The following is a 17,252-nucleotide window of genomic DNA, read 5'->3' as shown; positions in this document are numbered from 1 at the left end:
GAACTAATAAAATTCCAAATGCAATACTACATTGCTGAAGGCAATGGAAGTTCAACATGACATAATTTAAAGACTAGTATTCAAATCAGAATACGAGACAAAAGCTCTTCATATTATTTTCTACTCCATTTTTAGCCTTTTAATAAAGACCCTGTCTGACTGTCTTTTATCAGATGATTTAATTCAAAGTGATACATGGAAGGGACCTGCAGGATTGGATCCTCAGAAATTAAAATTAAAATATTTTAGGAATATTTCAGTTTTAATACGGATGTTAAATCTTTGCAGTGTTTCTTGAACTGATTTGTTTCCAAGGGAACAACAATCTGCAGTGCTATAAGCCTCTTTAATGTTAGCATATTACAGGTAAGCAACCTCTGTTCCCCGGCAGTGTTTATCATTCTTTTGTCAGAAAAGGTTCTCATCCATTTTTCCTTATCTCCTCGTTCTTCAGATTTTTGTGTAATTTAATTTCCTTGAGGTATTGCAGCAATTCCAACAAAAGTACATATGCCACATTTCTAAACATTATTGACAGCAGTAGAAAATAAGAAATATTTGAGGGATTTATTTTGGAACAGAAAGTTAAGTTGCAGGTGTGCCATGTTGAGATTCCATATCCTCAGGTGTCAGCCTGGCTGGGATGGCTCTGTCTACACACTGTCTTGTTTCTAGTTTGCTTTTGTTTTTTTTTCAGTAATAAAGCTAAATCAGACTGGGGGCAGGGGGAGATGAGGGGGGAAATGGGAGAACAAGAGAAGATTCATAGGAAGTTTGATTAATCTGGCAAAACAAATCCACATGGGGAAAAAAAAACACTAAGGATCTAAAGCCCAGCTCTCCAAAGCTTTTCTGGGTGGTGTAGAAATACCTAGGTATTCTGCTCTGGTAACCTGTAAAATACAGCCCCAGCTCTGTGCACAATCTCACATCAATTCCTGTTAGCTGTACAGGAGATCGTGTAGTGGTAAATGAACAACACGCGTTTTGTAGTCGTGGAATGTTTTCTTTCTGGGGAATGTGGAGAAGAAAACTTCTCAGATTGCATGGGTTGCATTTGGGTGTACTGCAGTGTTACCAAACTATCACATAAATAAGTACGGTTTGGGGATTTCTGTGTAAACAACTACTGCAGAGTTTCTTAGGAAACGTGTGTGTTCTACGAAGTGCTGAACATCGATTTGGGGAAAGTCAGATCTTGCCTAAGACGTGCTTTTTAATCACAGACAGAATCACCGTTTGTAAAATCTAGATCATGGGCCTGAGCTAAAAGGAAAATTCACTTCTGTTGTGTGCTTTTTTCACATGGTATATCACAGTGTTACTTGTTGAGTTAGATCTTTGGTAAAAATGGCATGGAGAATGCCATTCATTCATTGATGTTGTACTTCTTGGGATTTCAGTAACTATTAGTGCTCCTAATGAAGAAAGATATTAGTTTCAATTATCAGAGTTTTAGTCGAATAAATTCATTTTGGAAGCAACTCCATTGACTTCATTACAGTTGATCTTGATAGAGTTGATTTTGACTTATCAAATGTATTACTGTTTTGTGAGGAAGTTAATAAGAGGTGTGTGTTAAAGATGCTTTTTTTATAGTTAGAGGGGAAGAAAATAAAAATCCAAGCATGAATTTTAACTTCTCCAATCCTCCGAAGGCATTTATCCTGAATTCTGCTAGCCTGCACATTAGATACTAATTGGCAATGCTTCTTATTTAGATAGGTTAGTTACAGTTGTATGTTGGAAGGGAGAGCATTTCTGCATTGGCTCTTTGCATTAGACAAACATTAAACAATATCGGGTAGGGAGAAATATGTATATGTCGTGCCCAGTTCTTACCTATTTCACTGAAATTTTGATTGACATTTAGGTATACATTCATCAAAGTTGTTTGATGTACACTTAAGATCCTAGATGAAAAAAGGGGCAACCTACATGGTAATTTTGGCAATCCTGTGCATCGTTTAAAATGAGTGGAATAAGAAAGCTAAAACCTCATTATTAAATCAGTAATAATTCTGCTTCCTAATAAGTACAGACATTAAAGAGGGATACCGTCTTGTTACTGACTTCACAGGTTTTACCTATTAGCTGTGCTGTACAGAAAAAATCAGGTTTTGCCTAGTAAAAAACCAATAACAGCTAATGTAACTTAGAATACAACCATTTCTTTTAGATCAGAAAGAATGGCTGACTGAACAAAGTATATTAGTTTTTGGTGCATTAAGCAATTATAAGTTCATATAGTTTTTGTTGTAGTGGCATTGGCTCATAGGTGAGCCAAAATGAGCAAAAACGCCTCTTACTCTACTCTGTTGTCAAAAAAGATACGGTCCTAAAAGTTCTTCATTACTGAAACATAAAAGATAATAAGGCAAAACAGCAAAGCAATTAGCTTATTGATAATATTTAAGCAGTGTTCTAAGTTACCCACCTGTTGAACTCGATAGAAATTACCTCCCCAGATCACTGAAGTTTAGAAAAGCTGCTTTCCCGTAAATGCATTACAGGAGTAATGGCAGTGGGGAGGATTGTGTATGTGTGGAAGGCTGGGGAGATTCATGCGTGTAATTCTGTAAAACAAAATCAATAAAGCTGATGACAGATTAAGTTGCTAAATTTTGTAAAACTAGACTACTGTTGGGGTCATCAGCACAACACTATTGGATTTTCTGTGGTTTAATGCTGAAAAACAGGATTATTGATTTTAGGATTTTCAGCATATCCCCTCTGGGAGTTCTTAAGCAGTCTTTATAATGCTTCACACTTAAGTTGACAACTACAGTGACATAACTGTGTCCTCGCCTTAGTAATCATTTTCTAATTATATTGGAAAGGCTGGAAATGGTTTATAAAATGATTATTCCAGACAAACGGGGGAACAGGAGGGTTGTCGGGATGTCGCTTCTTTGTCTGGTGCTACCTGCCTGCCATCTTCCCGTGGAATTAACTTACAGTCACAGATTAAGACCTTTGACTGTCATAAATCTGCTTCCCAATATGTTTGACTGGCAGGGGAGTTCACAAGGCATCCCAATATAAATAGGATTTTAGCACATCAGGTGGTGCTCCGAAGTAAAACGGACTGTTTTTCAGTTGACTTTGTTGGTGTATATTCATTGCTCCTCTCCCGTTCTATGTGTATGCATGCCTGCGTGTGTATGCATGTGTGTGAGTACGTGAAGTAGAAGCTGAGATAGGGTAACAAAATGAACTACTGTATGCAAGAAATATATGAAGTGCACCCAGCTGCCGGTAGCAATTGCTACATGCAGTCCACTGATTATTGCACATATATTGAAGATAATCAGGGTTACAGCAGTTGTGATGCTCAGGTCCTGCACAGTAACAACATATATATGGAACAGGCCTGGGCGGTGAATCAGCCTTATACCTGTAGTTACCCTGGAAACGTGTTTAAAAGCGAGTACTCTGACATGGACATGGCCCTGAATCAGTACAACCAACCTGAATATTTCACAGAAGAAAAACCTACTTTTTCTCAAGTGCAGTCGCCATCGTACTCTCAGAAGAAAGGTAGGGGCAATTTATTTAAATAACAAAAAAAATATAATCTCTGTTTTTGTTTTTGTTTTGCTTTAAACTTACAGGTGCATCAGTTGGCTCAGATGCATCTTTGGATGTGAAAGCTGCCTGTTCAAAATTGAAAGCAGCAGTAACATAGGTTGCTAGGTGATTGTAAGGTTTTTCTGTGAGCAGTGAGCATTTCCAAGCACTTTTTCTTAATCTGTAAGAAACATTTGCAAATATATTGCTTGTTTTCTGCTTTCTGGGGCTATTAAGTTCATTTGCTATTCACCAGCAAGCTAGGTAAGAAAGTTTCTCTTAGAAAATACCGTCATGATATATTCTGAGTCTTAACACTGCGTTTCTGGTTACTTACAGACAGTTTGTGTGAGTCGTCATTATCAGCAAATGTGGACTGTGTGCACTCGGCAACTCTTGTAAAAATATTGTGAAAGTAGAACTGTAAATATGTATTGGAAAATGATTACATTTAAGAGTTACTGTCTTGTAAGTGAAAGCCATGTAGTTTCTTATTATGCAAAGCAAAAATGACTCAAAACATAGAACGTACCTATGTAAGAAAGACTGTTCTGCATCCAAAAAGTTGATGTGTTTGTGAGAGACAGTCAGAGAGAAGTATCTGCTCCCTCCGGGTTAAATCAGTGCCTGCTTTTAACATTTACTCTTTTACTTTCAAGTAAGCAAAGCAAATTCAAAAAAGAGCCCAAAATACCAGCAAACACTTGGAAATGTTTTTGGTGCTACTTGCTCTGAACTCAGACAAACAAACTGATGCATACAAAGTGTACGTTCTATGTGTTCCTGTAAAATCACATTATTAAAGGATAAAAACACACAGTCTGTTGTACCAACATAATGTCCTTTTTCTGTTGAGACCAGACTTTCTGCATGCAGTTATCCGAAACACAGGTGAATCTGATGTACCTCGGCAGATAGAGAAAACACCATTTGCTACTTTCAGAGTAGCTTTGCAGTAAAAAGCAGGCTAATTGATCTTATGAACTACATGAAAAACTGCAGTATTTTCTTTTATGCAGGCAATAGTCATTTAGGACTTGGTGCAGTAAGTCTGTTTTGGCAGAAATCTATGTTCGGTAGAAAAATGTCTGAGTTTTGTTACTTTGAACAGCTTTGTATTTCATAATAAAGGAAATGTTTTTTAAAATCCTGTTCTAGGAAGCTAGCAGAGCATGATCAGATTGTAGACTAAATTTGGTTGTGGATAATGCATGTTTTTGTGTTGTGCAACATTTTAAATGCTTTTTAAGGCTATTTATCTGCTCTTGGGTTTTAATTAATGAATTTATAACTCTTCGTGGACTTTTCTCATACTTTGTTTTTGGTTAAAGAAAAATAGCACTAAGGATTAATGCAGAGAAAATAAAGACTTGCTATTGCAAAGTCAGTGAAGGAATACATTTTTCATAACATTAAAATTTATAAATAATAATTGATATACCTAGATCAGAGCTTTAATTAGGGTATTTCAGGACTCAGACACCTGACATCTGCTCTGTTTAAAGTTTTTGTCTTTGTTTAGTTGAAAGAATAGTTTTTTTAAGCTGCTTGTCTGCCCTTCCTTTCTGCTACCTCAGTTTCACTAAGAAATGGCTGTGAATTTTGGTGGAAGCTGGCTTTCAAGCAGGCTTTTAATTGATCATTCACAGAGACTGAGCAATGTGCTTTGGGATTCTTTCAACCCTTAGAACCTTATTATTGTGATAATCAATAAGAAGTTGCCTCCCTTCTGTCAAACCTTTACAAACACTGAGTTTGTTAAGCAGAAGGAATATAAACTCTCTGGGACATGTGCATCTTCCTTTTTGTTTTTCCTAATTTCCATCTTTTAACCAAGCTATCCTAAAACTAACGAATCTTTTAATCCTGTCCTAAGAACAGAAGGCTCTACACAGGGCATGTGTGTCTATATTGATCCAGAATTGATTTGGGGAGGTGACGATGAGGGAGTTTGTTAGAGAAGCCTTAGTAATAGCCCATTAAAGCAAAATTAAGTCCCTAAGCAGGTGTTCATGATAAGTCTTGATTGTTGCAGTTGGTATTTCTGTTAGTCCTCTGAAATTTGTAGTAACCTCAGTAGTATGCTGTTCAAATCAGATTGTCCTTTACAATAGCACATGAAGTCTTTTCCTATCCAAGTTACTAAGTGGTCAAATCTTTTTACTTCTGGCCAGAAAAAAAAAGCAACATTTTATATGCTGAAAAAAATCTTCTTTATGAAGGGGAGTTTAATTACTGCTCTATCTTTATGTCTTTAAATCTTTATCTTTTTATTCTTTAAAAGAAGTCAGAAAATAACTTTAAAAAACAAGAACCAAAGACGCCAACAAAGTGTTACTGAAGGAAAAAGGAAAATATTTTGAAAGTATGGCCAGTTATTCTAAAATATAAGGAAGCACTTAAGCTGCTCCAGTTATTACATTACATTAAAAACTATTATTTCCTGATTATCTGTCACAAATTCTGATTAAAGACTTGAAATTGTACTCCAGAAAATCAAGAGGTGGAAGTGCAGTTTTAGCTTTACATCTGCTTGCTGCTCCTTTTATCTCTTGTGCTGCAGTGTATGCTTTTAAAATATAGCAGCGCAATATTTGTGCAAGAGCTCACTGTTTTATTAAGCAAGCCATCTTGGACCTGATACTACTGCAGGAGACAGGCAACCGGATACACTTTGTTTTCTACATGGGGCTGTGAAATCTGATGAGCAGAACAGGGCTCATCGTGAATGCTCCATCCCTGGCGGTGTTCAAAGCAAGGTTGGACAAAGTCTTGGGTGACATGGTTTAGTGTGATGCGTCCCTGCCCATGGCAGAGAGGTTGGAACTAGATGATCTTAAGGTCCTTTCCGACCCTAACTATTCTATGATTCTGTGATTCTGTGATTGTGAGAATGAGGTGCTATTTCCAGTTCTGTCTCAGAGAGCTTAAACTGGAATATTTTTCCCCTCTTATGCTATCACCAGCCATGGTTATCTTGCAACACTGCACACTGGATAGATGATGCTCAGAGGCAGCCTATGCCACCCTGCCCTTGTGCCAAAGCCGAAGATAGGCAAAAGTGTTCCTGGATCTCCTCGTACTGCCTCTACAATGAGAAGTACCTGTGACAGGGTAGAGGTAGTACAGCCAGAAAAGTACAAAATAATTAGGTACAGAGGTCCAGAAACCTCAGTATCTCCATATTTGGTCTGCGCGCAGTGTTCTGGCCATTGGGACAATGTGAGAAGTAGGTCTGCAAAGTTAAAACTGGGATGAGTTGTCTTTCACTTCCCTTTGCACAGTTCTTTATGGACAGAATTAATGAAAGATGCCTGTGAGTGTCCGTGAGGTTAGGCTTTAACTTCAGGCTCTGTAGAGCGGACCAGGAGTAACCAAAGGCTGCCCCCCAAACCAAGGGTCTGCAGGTGGGAATTGTTGAGTTGGGCTGTAGCGGTGCCAGCCCCTCAGTGCTGTGGCTTACCTTGCTTCCCAGAAGCAAAGTGAGGGTAATGGTGTCTTTTTAAGGGCTCTTGTTATGGTGGGAGAATGGAACTTTAAAAGTTATTATTCTTGTTAATGTTAGAATTGTAAAATAATAATGTATATAATTGTAATTGTCATTATTATTTCCCTTTATATTCTCAGGCAATTTAGGTGCAGCTGAGAATATGTGCTGTTTGAGTGCAAGAGTATGGGAATGAATTAGTCCAAACTGAGTTCTTAGTGGTGTGAAAACATTAGAGTACTTTCTGAATAGCTAAGAAAATACAACATGGAGATTGTATCAAAATGCCTTCTCATCGGTACAGGCAGGGCAGTATGTGTGCATATAACCAATTCACAGAAACACTGACAATCTTGGCCTTTGCATCAGAGCGGCTCTCAGAATGTTAACAATTCTTTTGGGCTTTAAAATGATTAATTTTGCTCTTGACCATTTCTCTAAGGAGATAGCACTGACCAGAAAAATTGCATCTTACTCAGCAGATCATTGCAATTATATGTTTCTTTTTTTAATAAAAGTTTCAGTGGAAAAAGGGTTTTCAGCTCCTTTAGTGTAACCTTTCCACAACCAAATGAAGGGTGCAAAAGTGAACTAAGTCATGCTCTGCTTTTGCATCAGTAGTAAAACTGATATTCAGTGAGGCTTAGCTTTCTGAACACAGAAGTTACATGTGATACTAAGCAATGGTGTCTAAAAAACTTTAAATAATTTTGGGGAAAATTTTGCAACAGTAGAGCATTTTGTACCTGTGGTTGGCAGTGATGCAGGTACAGAACTGATCACAGCAATTTAAGTGATAACACAGTTTGGACTAAAATGTTTTCAGCACATCTGAGCAAAATGCATTGCTTTTGATAAGGGTTCTGACCCAGCCCAAAGAACAGGGGTAGTACATAGATAAATCACTGAGGGAAAAGGGAGTGTAAAATGTTCCAGATTCTATCTTTGCAGAATCTCTTGCCAAATTTCAGTAATTCTGTAAATTGAAGAATGTCAACAGCAATCGAAATTGCAGACAAGAAAGCCTGTTAGTTAACAAGAAATGTGTAAATCTGTTTAACGACATGCTCTGTGCTTCCGAGCTCAATGGAGAAATAAGCAACTTTTCTCAGTGGGAATAATTTAAAGGAAATGGGAAACAAGGATCAGTCTACAGCCTAGCCTTTCAGATCAATATTGGTAATAGCACAAACAAGAATGGAGTATGCTTTTTGTCACTCAGCTCTATGCTTTCTCTGGTAAACACTCAATTTAAGCTTTTTCTACACAAGGATGTATCTTGGATGATACCCGGATGGTTCTTGTAATTTTTTGTAACTTGTAAAGAGTTACAATGTGACTACGGAGTTGGTAGAACAGCATATAAATTTTCAGTTCTAACGCAGTTGAGGATTCTCAAGGTAGTAATTAATTTAATCGTTTTCATTTTCTTATTGCAGCGTCTGGTAAGTGAATACGAGCTTACTGGTAAATCCTAAACTACTCATTTTAGCGAGTGATTGCTAGTCATGCAGACCATACTAGATAGGGAAAAGAAAGATTTCAGGGAATATATTTAATACATGACTGCCAGTGTACAGTGATAATCAAAATACTAAATAATGGTCTTAAAACATAAGTGTCCTTGTGCAGTAGCAAAAAATGGCTTTTTCTGCTTGCACAGTATAGGTGTATGGTGGATCAAGAGAAAACTACTAAGGAACAGCTGGTATACAGGCATAATTTCTGTTGATGTCGCTCATATCCCTGTTTGGTAGTCAAATATGGTTTGGGTCCTAGAATCTCTTTAAGGTGTAGTTTAATCCCTAAACCAGTATTACATTATCTGTACAGACGCAGACCTGGAGATGTAGAGTCTATGCAATGAGACTTGAACAAAACTGAAATTGGTTCTTTACTTTTCTCAAAACATGGGTTTTTTTGTTGTTTGTTTTTTTTTTAATGTGTGCCAGGTACAGAGTTAAAAAAATCAGTATCATTTTTCGGGGGTTGTTTTCATTTCAGTAGTTTTTCTTTACCTTGTTGCAGGAGAGGGGCAAGAATAGCCACCAAGTGTCCCATTTGTGTCCCTCCAATCTGTCACATATAATGCTTTAAGGTATCATTCCTGCAAATGGTAATTTGAGAGTGTAGGCATACCATATTAATGAAACAGAGTACCTCAGGTGACTGCATAGGTTAGCAGATCTCATTCTGTCCTTACAGCTGCTGGGGCAAACTCATGGTGCCTTTTCCTATCAAAGGGAATAATTTCTTGCACAAGGAATCATTTCTTCATACCTCTACAAAGCTAGTGTTACAATTTAAAAGATGTAAATCACTATCAGGATTGCTATAATGGATTATATAATATATTATTCTAGACAGGAGGAACTAGTCTTGCTGAGTACTTAGCCTTGCCAAGACAGTAAGATTAGGTGGGCTGGCAGGTGGGAGTCCGGGGAGCAAAGGAGTTGCATTAAGCTGCACGGAAAACACAACATGGCAGGTCAAGGTAATTCACTGGTGGTCTCCACTCCAGAGTGGGCATTGGGATGAACAATATCAAGTCATACTTGATAGATTGTTAACTTTGGGGATCATGCAGGATACACGAAATGATAGTCCTTGAGGATGTTAAAATACAGCAGAGTCTTGAAAGACCAAGAAATTATACTGGTTATTGTATTGTACAGTTCAGTGAGATTGGTGTTGCTTTTGAATGGTTCTTCTTAGCTGTTTACTCAGTAGGTTTTGACCAATAAATACAGGATGAAATGCAAACACCAGTAATAGAAACCTGCGCAGCGTTCCCATGAGATTTGTTGTCATCATTCTTTGTAAGAGAGCGCCTGGGCTACTCTGTCCAGACAGCATCTGCTTCTTCCACACAGGATTTTTTATTTTTGGTTTAGAGTTATTAAACACACAAGATGCCAAAGTACTTGCTGATATGAGAAACAAGTCCCTATTAGTCTGCCTCTCATCTTTTTTCCCCATGTGCTGAATGAGTGAGAGAAGTCTTTTGCTCTGCTTCTTCCTCAAACCATCCAACAGGCAACTCTGCTGCTATCCATGGCTTCGCCAGAAATCTCCGTTGCATTATTCATAGCTTCCATGCTAGTACCAACTTTGGAAAAACACTATTGAATTTCCTCCTGCTGATATTGTTTCTAACTAACTCCTGGGTAGCAGCAAAAATGCACTGAGGCACTTACCTGCATGTCTTCCAAGTTAAATCGCGTTGAATTTATACAGAGGTCAGACTGGATATTTGCAACTGCTAGAAATTATTTAGAGTGGACGTTACTGTTTGTACGAACTGAATTTAAGTCTCCTTATTCCTCTTGGCATCATGTCTGTTTGAATTAAATATTTTTAAAATACTGCTGAAGGTCCAACTTTCCTAATTTCTTGCAGTTTCTGACCCCATTAGCTGTTGGAAGGAGGGTTAAAAAGATGTTTATTGCACACTTCTTTCGCCAGTGATTTCTTGGGATAAGATTTTTTTTCTATCCATGTTTCCTGTTGAATCAGTAGAAGAGTTTGAAGTGTGTGCTTACCTTGTGACATGGGCACAATCCTGCAAATGTGGTGAACATAATATTTAAGTATCTTAAATAGCTGGCACTTACTTCTGATGCTGCAAAAGCGGGAATGTGGTTGCATATAAGGATGCCATTTTTAATTTCTTACTAGGAGTGCCTGTAGGAGATATGTGTTTTCTGCCAGGTTGGAAACTGTCTCCTGGGTTGGATAGTCATGAAACTCCAAGAAGAAAATAGACGCCAAGTGGTTACATGTGCAAGCTACTGTATATATTAAGGAAGCAGCTTAGACAAGTGGTCTCCTGCTCCAGTAGAACAAAGCTGCCATTACACAAACAGTGCTAACCAGATTATGTACTTAATGAAATATCAGGGCATTTAATGCACAAGTGATTCTTTAAGAAGCAAGCCAGGGATACTGAATTTTAGAGGACATAGTCTATGCTACACCAAGTCTCTGTTTCATGAATAGCAGTAACTAGCAATACCAAGAAGCCATCAATCTTCATGAGAAATTTAGTGTAAAATTCTGCATCCCTTTGCTGACTCTGCTGCCTCTTGTAACAGTTCCATGTTGTATATGTGTTGCATGCACAGAGGCAGGTGTGAGCAAAAGGGAGACAGGATGGAGATAATAGCTTCTGCTAATCCCCCACTGGCATAATGTCCATTAGGAGTCAGTGATGTAAAGTCGAAACCCTGCTGTGTCTCTTCCCTCAAGGTCACAGAACCAGCTCTGTGTATCCACCAGTCTTTATCCAAGCACAACTTGTTCATCATGGAGAGGTGTAACCTGAATGTAAATCTGATCTTTTACTGTATTATTGACTGATGCTATACATCAGTAAGATCTCAGCTCAGTTCCCCTCTCCACTTTCAGATGCCAGTAGGCGTATTGGCAAACCTGATAAGCAGCTAGCTGGGCATGGCTTCAGAGTGCTCCTGCTTCCCAGCATTATGGAAAGGCAGGAAAGACTAAGAGGGTGACCAAGCACTTGCACAGACTTCCAGAATGGCTGTGAAGTCTTCATCCTTACAGATACTCAAAGCCCATCAGAACATGGTCCTGGGCAACTGGCTGTAGGTGGCCCTGCTTAAGCAGAGAGGTTGAACCAGATGACCTCCAGAGTTTCCTTCCAACCTCAGCCATTCTGGGTTTCTGTGAAATTTTTACTACACTTTAATAATCTTATGTGGTTATACACATAGCTGCATTTCCTTCTCTTCCCTCAAAATGAATCTGAGATCCCTGTATTGCATCTTTATGGATACATTTTTCAGAAGGAAAAGTTACGTACCATAGCTCCATTGATTATGAGTCATGAGAACACTTGCATTAAATGGTTTGTAATTTACCCTGTTTAAAAATTTTCTTTAGTTTAGAATTGCCTTTTGGTTGCCATCAGAATTGTTTTGGGGTTTTGCTCAAATTGAAAATACGTTTATGTTACCAAAATGAATGTCATTGTGGGAAAAGGATCAAGCATTGCCAATGTTTTTTATAGCAGTGATACTTGATTTCTTTTGTTGGGCATCCGGTAAACCACGTCAGGAGAGAAAGTATTATTCTAACACATGCACATACGCACACACGCATACTTGTTTGCCCACGTATTTTGTCCTAAATCCAGGCTATAGTCAATGTTCTTGTGGAACACATCCAGGCCAGGTATGATCAGTACAGTTTGGGATGTCTATTGCTGGTACTTGTCTCCTGTGCAGTTTTCTTTAAGCTAACAATCTCTCAGTAAATACTTCTTATTTGCAGGTCCATAAGGCACCCTACAACCAGGGATCTCATCTTCAGTGTACAACTATATCTGGTTTTATGTGAAACAGGAAAGAGAAATATCTAGTATGTTATTTGATCTTTTCACATTGAAACCTTTGAGGTAAAAATAAATATATTTATTTTTCTGAGGTAATATCTCACTCAGAAGAGAGAAATCATGTTCCAGTTTCTCCCTCTTGACCAGCAGATGCTGAAACAGTCTGAAAAGTAGAAGATACTCTAGACTGTATTTCAGTAAGTCTGTAACATAGTATGAGCTTTTTATTCAGGAAATTCAGTGGGTTCAGAAGCATGGGGCTGGTAGACAAGATCTGCAGTGGATTTTAACATCATGTTTTCATATCAAATGTATCATGTCATTTTATATTGAGTTTACATGCCACATCCTCTTTTTCTTCACAGGGTATATACCCAGTTACTTAGACAAGGATGAGCTATGTGTAGTATGTGGGGACAAAGCCACCGGATATCATTATCGCTGCATCACTTGCGAAGGTTGCAAGGTAAATGGCATGGTGGGAAAGTGGGAATCAGAAATAGCTTTCCAGCTCCTCCATTATACAGACTTCCTGAACTGTGCTGTCATAGAAAAGACAGATTAGAAGTGAATGAGAACATCCAGTACTGATGATAAGCCGTATCTGGCTATGCTGCTGCGCTTCATATGCATAAGGAATGTAGCTGATTTTTGCAGTGTTCGCTTCTAAAAAGAAAACAAGAAATTTAGATTTCTGTAGCTGCTGTTTAACTGTTAGCTTTTACGTTTCCATTGTTTAATGCTTCTTTGGCCATGTTCTCAGTCAATGTACATCAGCATGCTCCCAGCAGCTCCAGTGGAACTTTTTATGCAATAGATTCTGCCTATGGCCATGAAGAGTATGTAGCAATTAGCAGTGGTCCAGTGCCTCTCATCATCACTGTGAAGAAGCAAAGATCAAGGTCCCTTCCGCATGCTTATACAATGGTAACATCTATCACTTTGGGAAGCATTGACACCCAGTTAAAACAGTTTCAATAAGATCCTTACTTCTTTATCTTAAGCATATTGAAATGTGCTTTCAGCCCTAAATTGCATCCCAAAGCTACATGCAAAATTAGAAAAGAGATTGCTTTGGGCAAGCAAATAAATTAGAAGAAAAAATTGAGCAACACGGTCAGGCACATCTTACATGTTTTCACTGCTATAAATATGCCTGAATAGCTTGAGATCATGTAAGAAAGCTATTCTTTCCTGCAGAAAATAACAAATTATTGTATTTCTAAACAAATAGGACCACACATGTGTTGGACGGGTGTCATGGGACCAAGCCACAAAAGTCATATTCTCTTCATCCCCAAAGTCTGGAATATTTGAATCTGAGATTTTGGGTTTGGATTGGCTTTACGGCCCCACATCCCAGTAACTCTTGTGTTGAAGTAGTGCCTTCAGTTGTACAGCATTGTCCTACGTTACATTTATGAAATGCACAAAGAACTAAATATCCTATATACAGCAGATTTGTGGTAATATTCATAATGGTTTTATACACATGCATATGTAATAAGTATGAAAAAATATTTCTATCTGAAAAACCTTGGGACTGAGCAAGGGATTCTTATGCATTTGCATCCCATATACCAGGTGTCAACAATACATAAAATGTATGAGTATGACTTAATTCAGGTATAATGAGAAGTAAGCTACACTGTGGCATCATAAAATACCTTTTGCTCCCAGCTGAACAGCTATATCTCTTGCCAGTTTTTCTATTAAGGTTTTTGTTGCTCCAACCAAAGTATTTCTCTTTATGTCTACCAAGTATTTTAAAGATACAGCATACAAAATCTACTTTTATCTTCAGGTACAGTTCTTCTGTCTGATGTACAATCTAAAACAATCCTTTGTGCACAAGGAACAGAGCTAACCATTTCCAAACAGTAATTTAACTTCTTTCTCCTATTTCTAGTTGGCTTACAAACTGACCATTTTGTTTTGTTTTGAGTTGTTGTTCTGGCAAATGTATTCATTGTACAAGATGGGGGGGTTTATGTGGACAATTTCAACACATACTTTGGAAGATCTCTCATGAGATCCCACGTGGAATACTGTGTATAGTTCTCGTGTCCCCTGCGTAAGAAGACCATGTTGGAGCAAATCCAGAGGAGGGCCACAAAGATGATCAGGGGACTGGAGCACCTCCCGTATGAAGACAGACTGAGAAAGTTGGGGCTGTTCAGCCTGGAGAAGAGAAGGCTGCGTGGAGACCTCATAGCAGCCTTCCAGTATCTGAAGGGGGCCTATAGGGATGTTGGAGGGGGACTCTTCATTAGAGACTGTAGTGACAGGACAAGGGGTAATGGGTTAAAACTTACTGAAACAGGGGAAGTTTAGATTGGATGTAAGGAGGAAATTCTTTCCTGTGAGGGTGGTGAGGCACTGGAATGGGTTGCCCAGGGAAGTTGTGAATGCTCCATCCCTGGCAGCCTTCAAGGCAAGGCTGGACAGAGCCTTGGGTGATATGGTCTAGTGTGAGGTGTCCCTGCCTATGGGAGTGGTGTTGAAACTGGATGATCTTAAGGTCCTTTCAAACCCAAACCAGTCTATGATTCTGTGATTTTTCAGCAAAGTTGTATGTAATCAATTCTCAATGAATTTGACATTTACTGGATGCTTCCACTCAAAATCACTTTAATTGTGTAACAACATTAATCAAGGCTGACAGCCAAAAATCTGCTTTGGCAAGTGCTTTCATGAACAAAGCATTCTTTTGCATTATTTCTGAAGAGTAAATTGTAAGGAAATTAAACACGAATAAAACAAGGGTGAGTTCTGACATCACTGAAATGTTTCTCTGGACTGTACCCATTGCATCTATTGCTATATAGGTGCATGGTAAAGGAATTTAGGAAAAAGAGTAGTTGCCTTACGATAAAATTTTTTATTTATGTTTATTTGTTTATTTATGTTTTATTTTATTAATGAAAATTAACACTTCCATGATGAAGTGTTTGGACAGAGAACAGCTTCCTTATCACATTGTATCTAGAGATGATTAAAGAGGTTTTCTGCAAAAAGTTTCCAAGAAATGCAAAGAAATGGGAAGGTGAAATGTGCTGGTCCCAACACAGATGGTGAAGAGCCTTGTCATTGTAAAACTAGAGCTATGTTAAGTCCCATTCAGGGTTTGGAAAACACTTCCTGAGATTCATCAGAGATTTTTCCATCTCTTGCTGTAACTGCAGATTAGCCCTTGTCCTTGGTTGTCCAGAGCCAGCTTTGACCCTCAGGGCAGAGGGAGACGGGTTCTGTCTCTAGGAATTCGTCACAAGCTTGAGAGTGAATCCAAATCCAGCTGTTGGGTAGATGAAAGTTTGAGACCTGATCCAAATCTCACATAAGGGCATCTTGATTGTGATTTTTCTGGATTTTGTCTCGACCCAGTGGATCCCAGTCTTGCGAAGGCTCACACACATGCCTTATGCAACTCATTTTAATTGAGTTTTCATGTCTTATTATTATTAAGGAAGGAAAAGTTGCACTCTTAGCTCAAGTTGTATATGTAAGCTAAAACTCTAATAAGGACAAGGCTCTTTATTGTGTTCACTGGAATTAGAAGCTCAAGCTGAAGTACAGATTTATCCATACATCTTAATACAACATTCTCTGTTAACAGAAATTACACACTGCTATAAGATTTTACCAGGTATTATTTAATATGATTAAAACCAGAACTTTTGCTTTGTGAAGTGAAGAGACCGTTCATTAGATAAAATCCCCACTGAAGAGGCTATTTATTAGGTAAAATCTCACTTGAATTTTGCCATTTTCACTGAAACCAAAGCCATTCACAGTGGCCTCAATCACACTGGAACCCTGGTCTTTATGTCAAGGCAGTTGCAAGCTGCACTGCTGGATGCAGGCAGTCTCAAACAATGGTGAAACTTGAAATTAAAGTCTACGTTTCTGGTTTACAGCTTGTCTTGTCCACTCTTGCAGAAGTCAATGAGAAAAGTGATGTTGGAATTAGTACCAGGATTACGTCCGTAATGTTCAGACAGAAGTTTTTGCTGATTTCCTTACCTAAGGCCAGGGTCTATGGGGTATTTGCAAAATTCTTAGTCTTACCCAGATTTGGTTGTTTGGCTGGTTGGTTGGTTGGTTGATTGGGGTTTTTGGCTTCGATGGAAAGAAAGGAGTAGAACTGCTTGTTCTTAAGTGTAGCCTGTAGTGGCTCAGACACACCACTGTTCTTACTATTTGCAGAAGCTGCTCTTTAATTAAAAGTATGTATATGTCTCTTAATATCCCTCTAAATTATTATGTAATTTAGAAAGGGGATCAAAATAAACTCTCTAGTTCAAATGCAAAAAAATTCAACACACAGAAACATTATTTCAAGAAGACATGTAGACAGTGTTTGTCCCTCGAGTGTTACTTATGCCTTTACGTACCCAAATGTCTATGTGGTTTTAGTTTTTAGAGAGGAAATGTTTTGTGAAACTCAGATAAGAAATGCCATACACTACAAAATTAGTTTTCCTCTATGAGAGTTTCATGGAATGAAGTATGTTATCTTGCATTCTTAGGTACATTTCTACCAAACCAAAGTGGCTCCCAATTTGAAAAAAAAAAAATTGTGCAATGCTAATGCTTTCAAATGTATTTGTTTATTGCACTTAGGGTTTTTTTAGAAGAACCATTCAGAAAAACCTCCATCCAACCTACTCCTGTAAATATGAAGGAAAATGTGTGATAGACAAAGTAACAAGAAATCAGTGCCAGGAATGTCGCTTCAAAAAATGTATCTTTGTTGGCATGGCAACAGATTGTAAGTACATTTGTCTGTTTTTCTTTATTTTTTCCTTTTTTAATGTGTGTGTTTGCTTAAAGTATGTT

At 38.2% G+C, this 17,252-nt stretch overlaps 1 protein-coding gene across 15 annotated transcripts in view; it reads left to right on the top strand.

Moving 5' to 3' along the window:
* THRB (thyroid hormone receptor beta) overlaps positions 1–17,252 on the top strand; it is a 170,151-nt gene that overhangs the window by 141,066 nt on the left and 11,833 nt on the right. For 14 of the 15 annotated variants that reach the window (XM_062607203.1, XM_062607193.1, XM_062607202.1 and 11 more), the window contains 2 exons: positions 12,779–12,879; positions 17,037–17,184. In XM_062607203.1, coding sequence (XP_062463187.1) covers positions 12,779–12,879; positions 17,037–17,184 — 249 coding nt within the window. Of the gene's footprint in view, positions 1–3,212; positions 3,541–12,778; positions 12,880–17,036; positions 17,185–17,252 lie in introns of those variants that run through there. The other variant, XM_062607190.1, reaches the window with a different exon arrangement.

This window comes from Pezoporus occidentalis, unplaced genomic scaffold (assembly GCF_034315485.1).
Source record: "Pezoporus occidentalis ecotype Australia unplaced genomic scaffold, CSIRO_AGI_Poc_V1 ctg120, whole genome shotgun sequence".
Classification (NCBI taxonomy): Eukaryota; Metazoa; Chordata; class Aves; order Psittaciformes; family Psittacidae; genus Pezoporus; species Pezoporus occidentalis.
The sequence above is the reverse complement of the archived record's forward strand: the minus strand, read 5'-3'. Positions and strand labels throughout refer to the sequence as shown.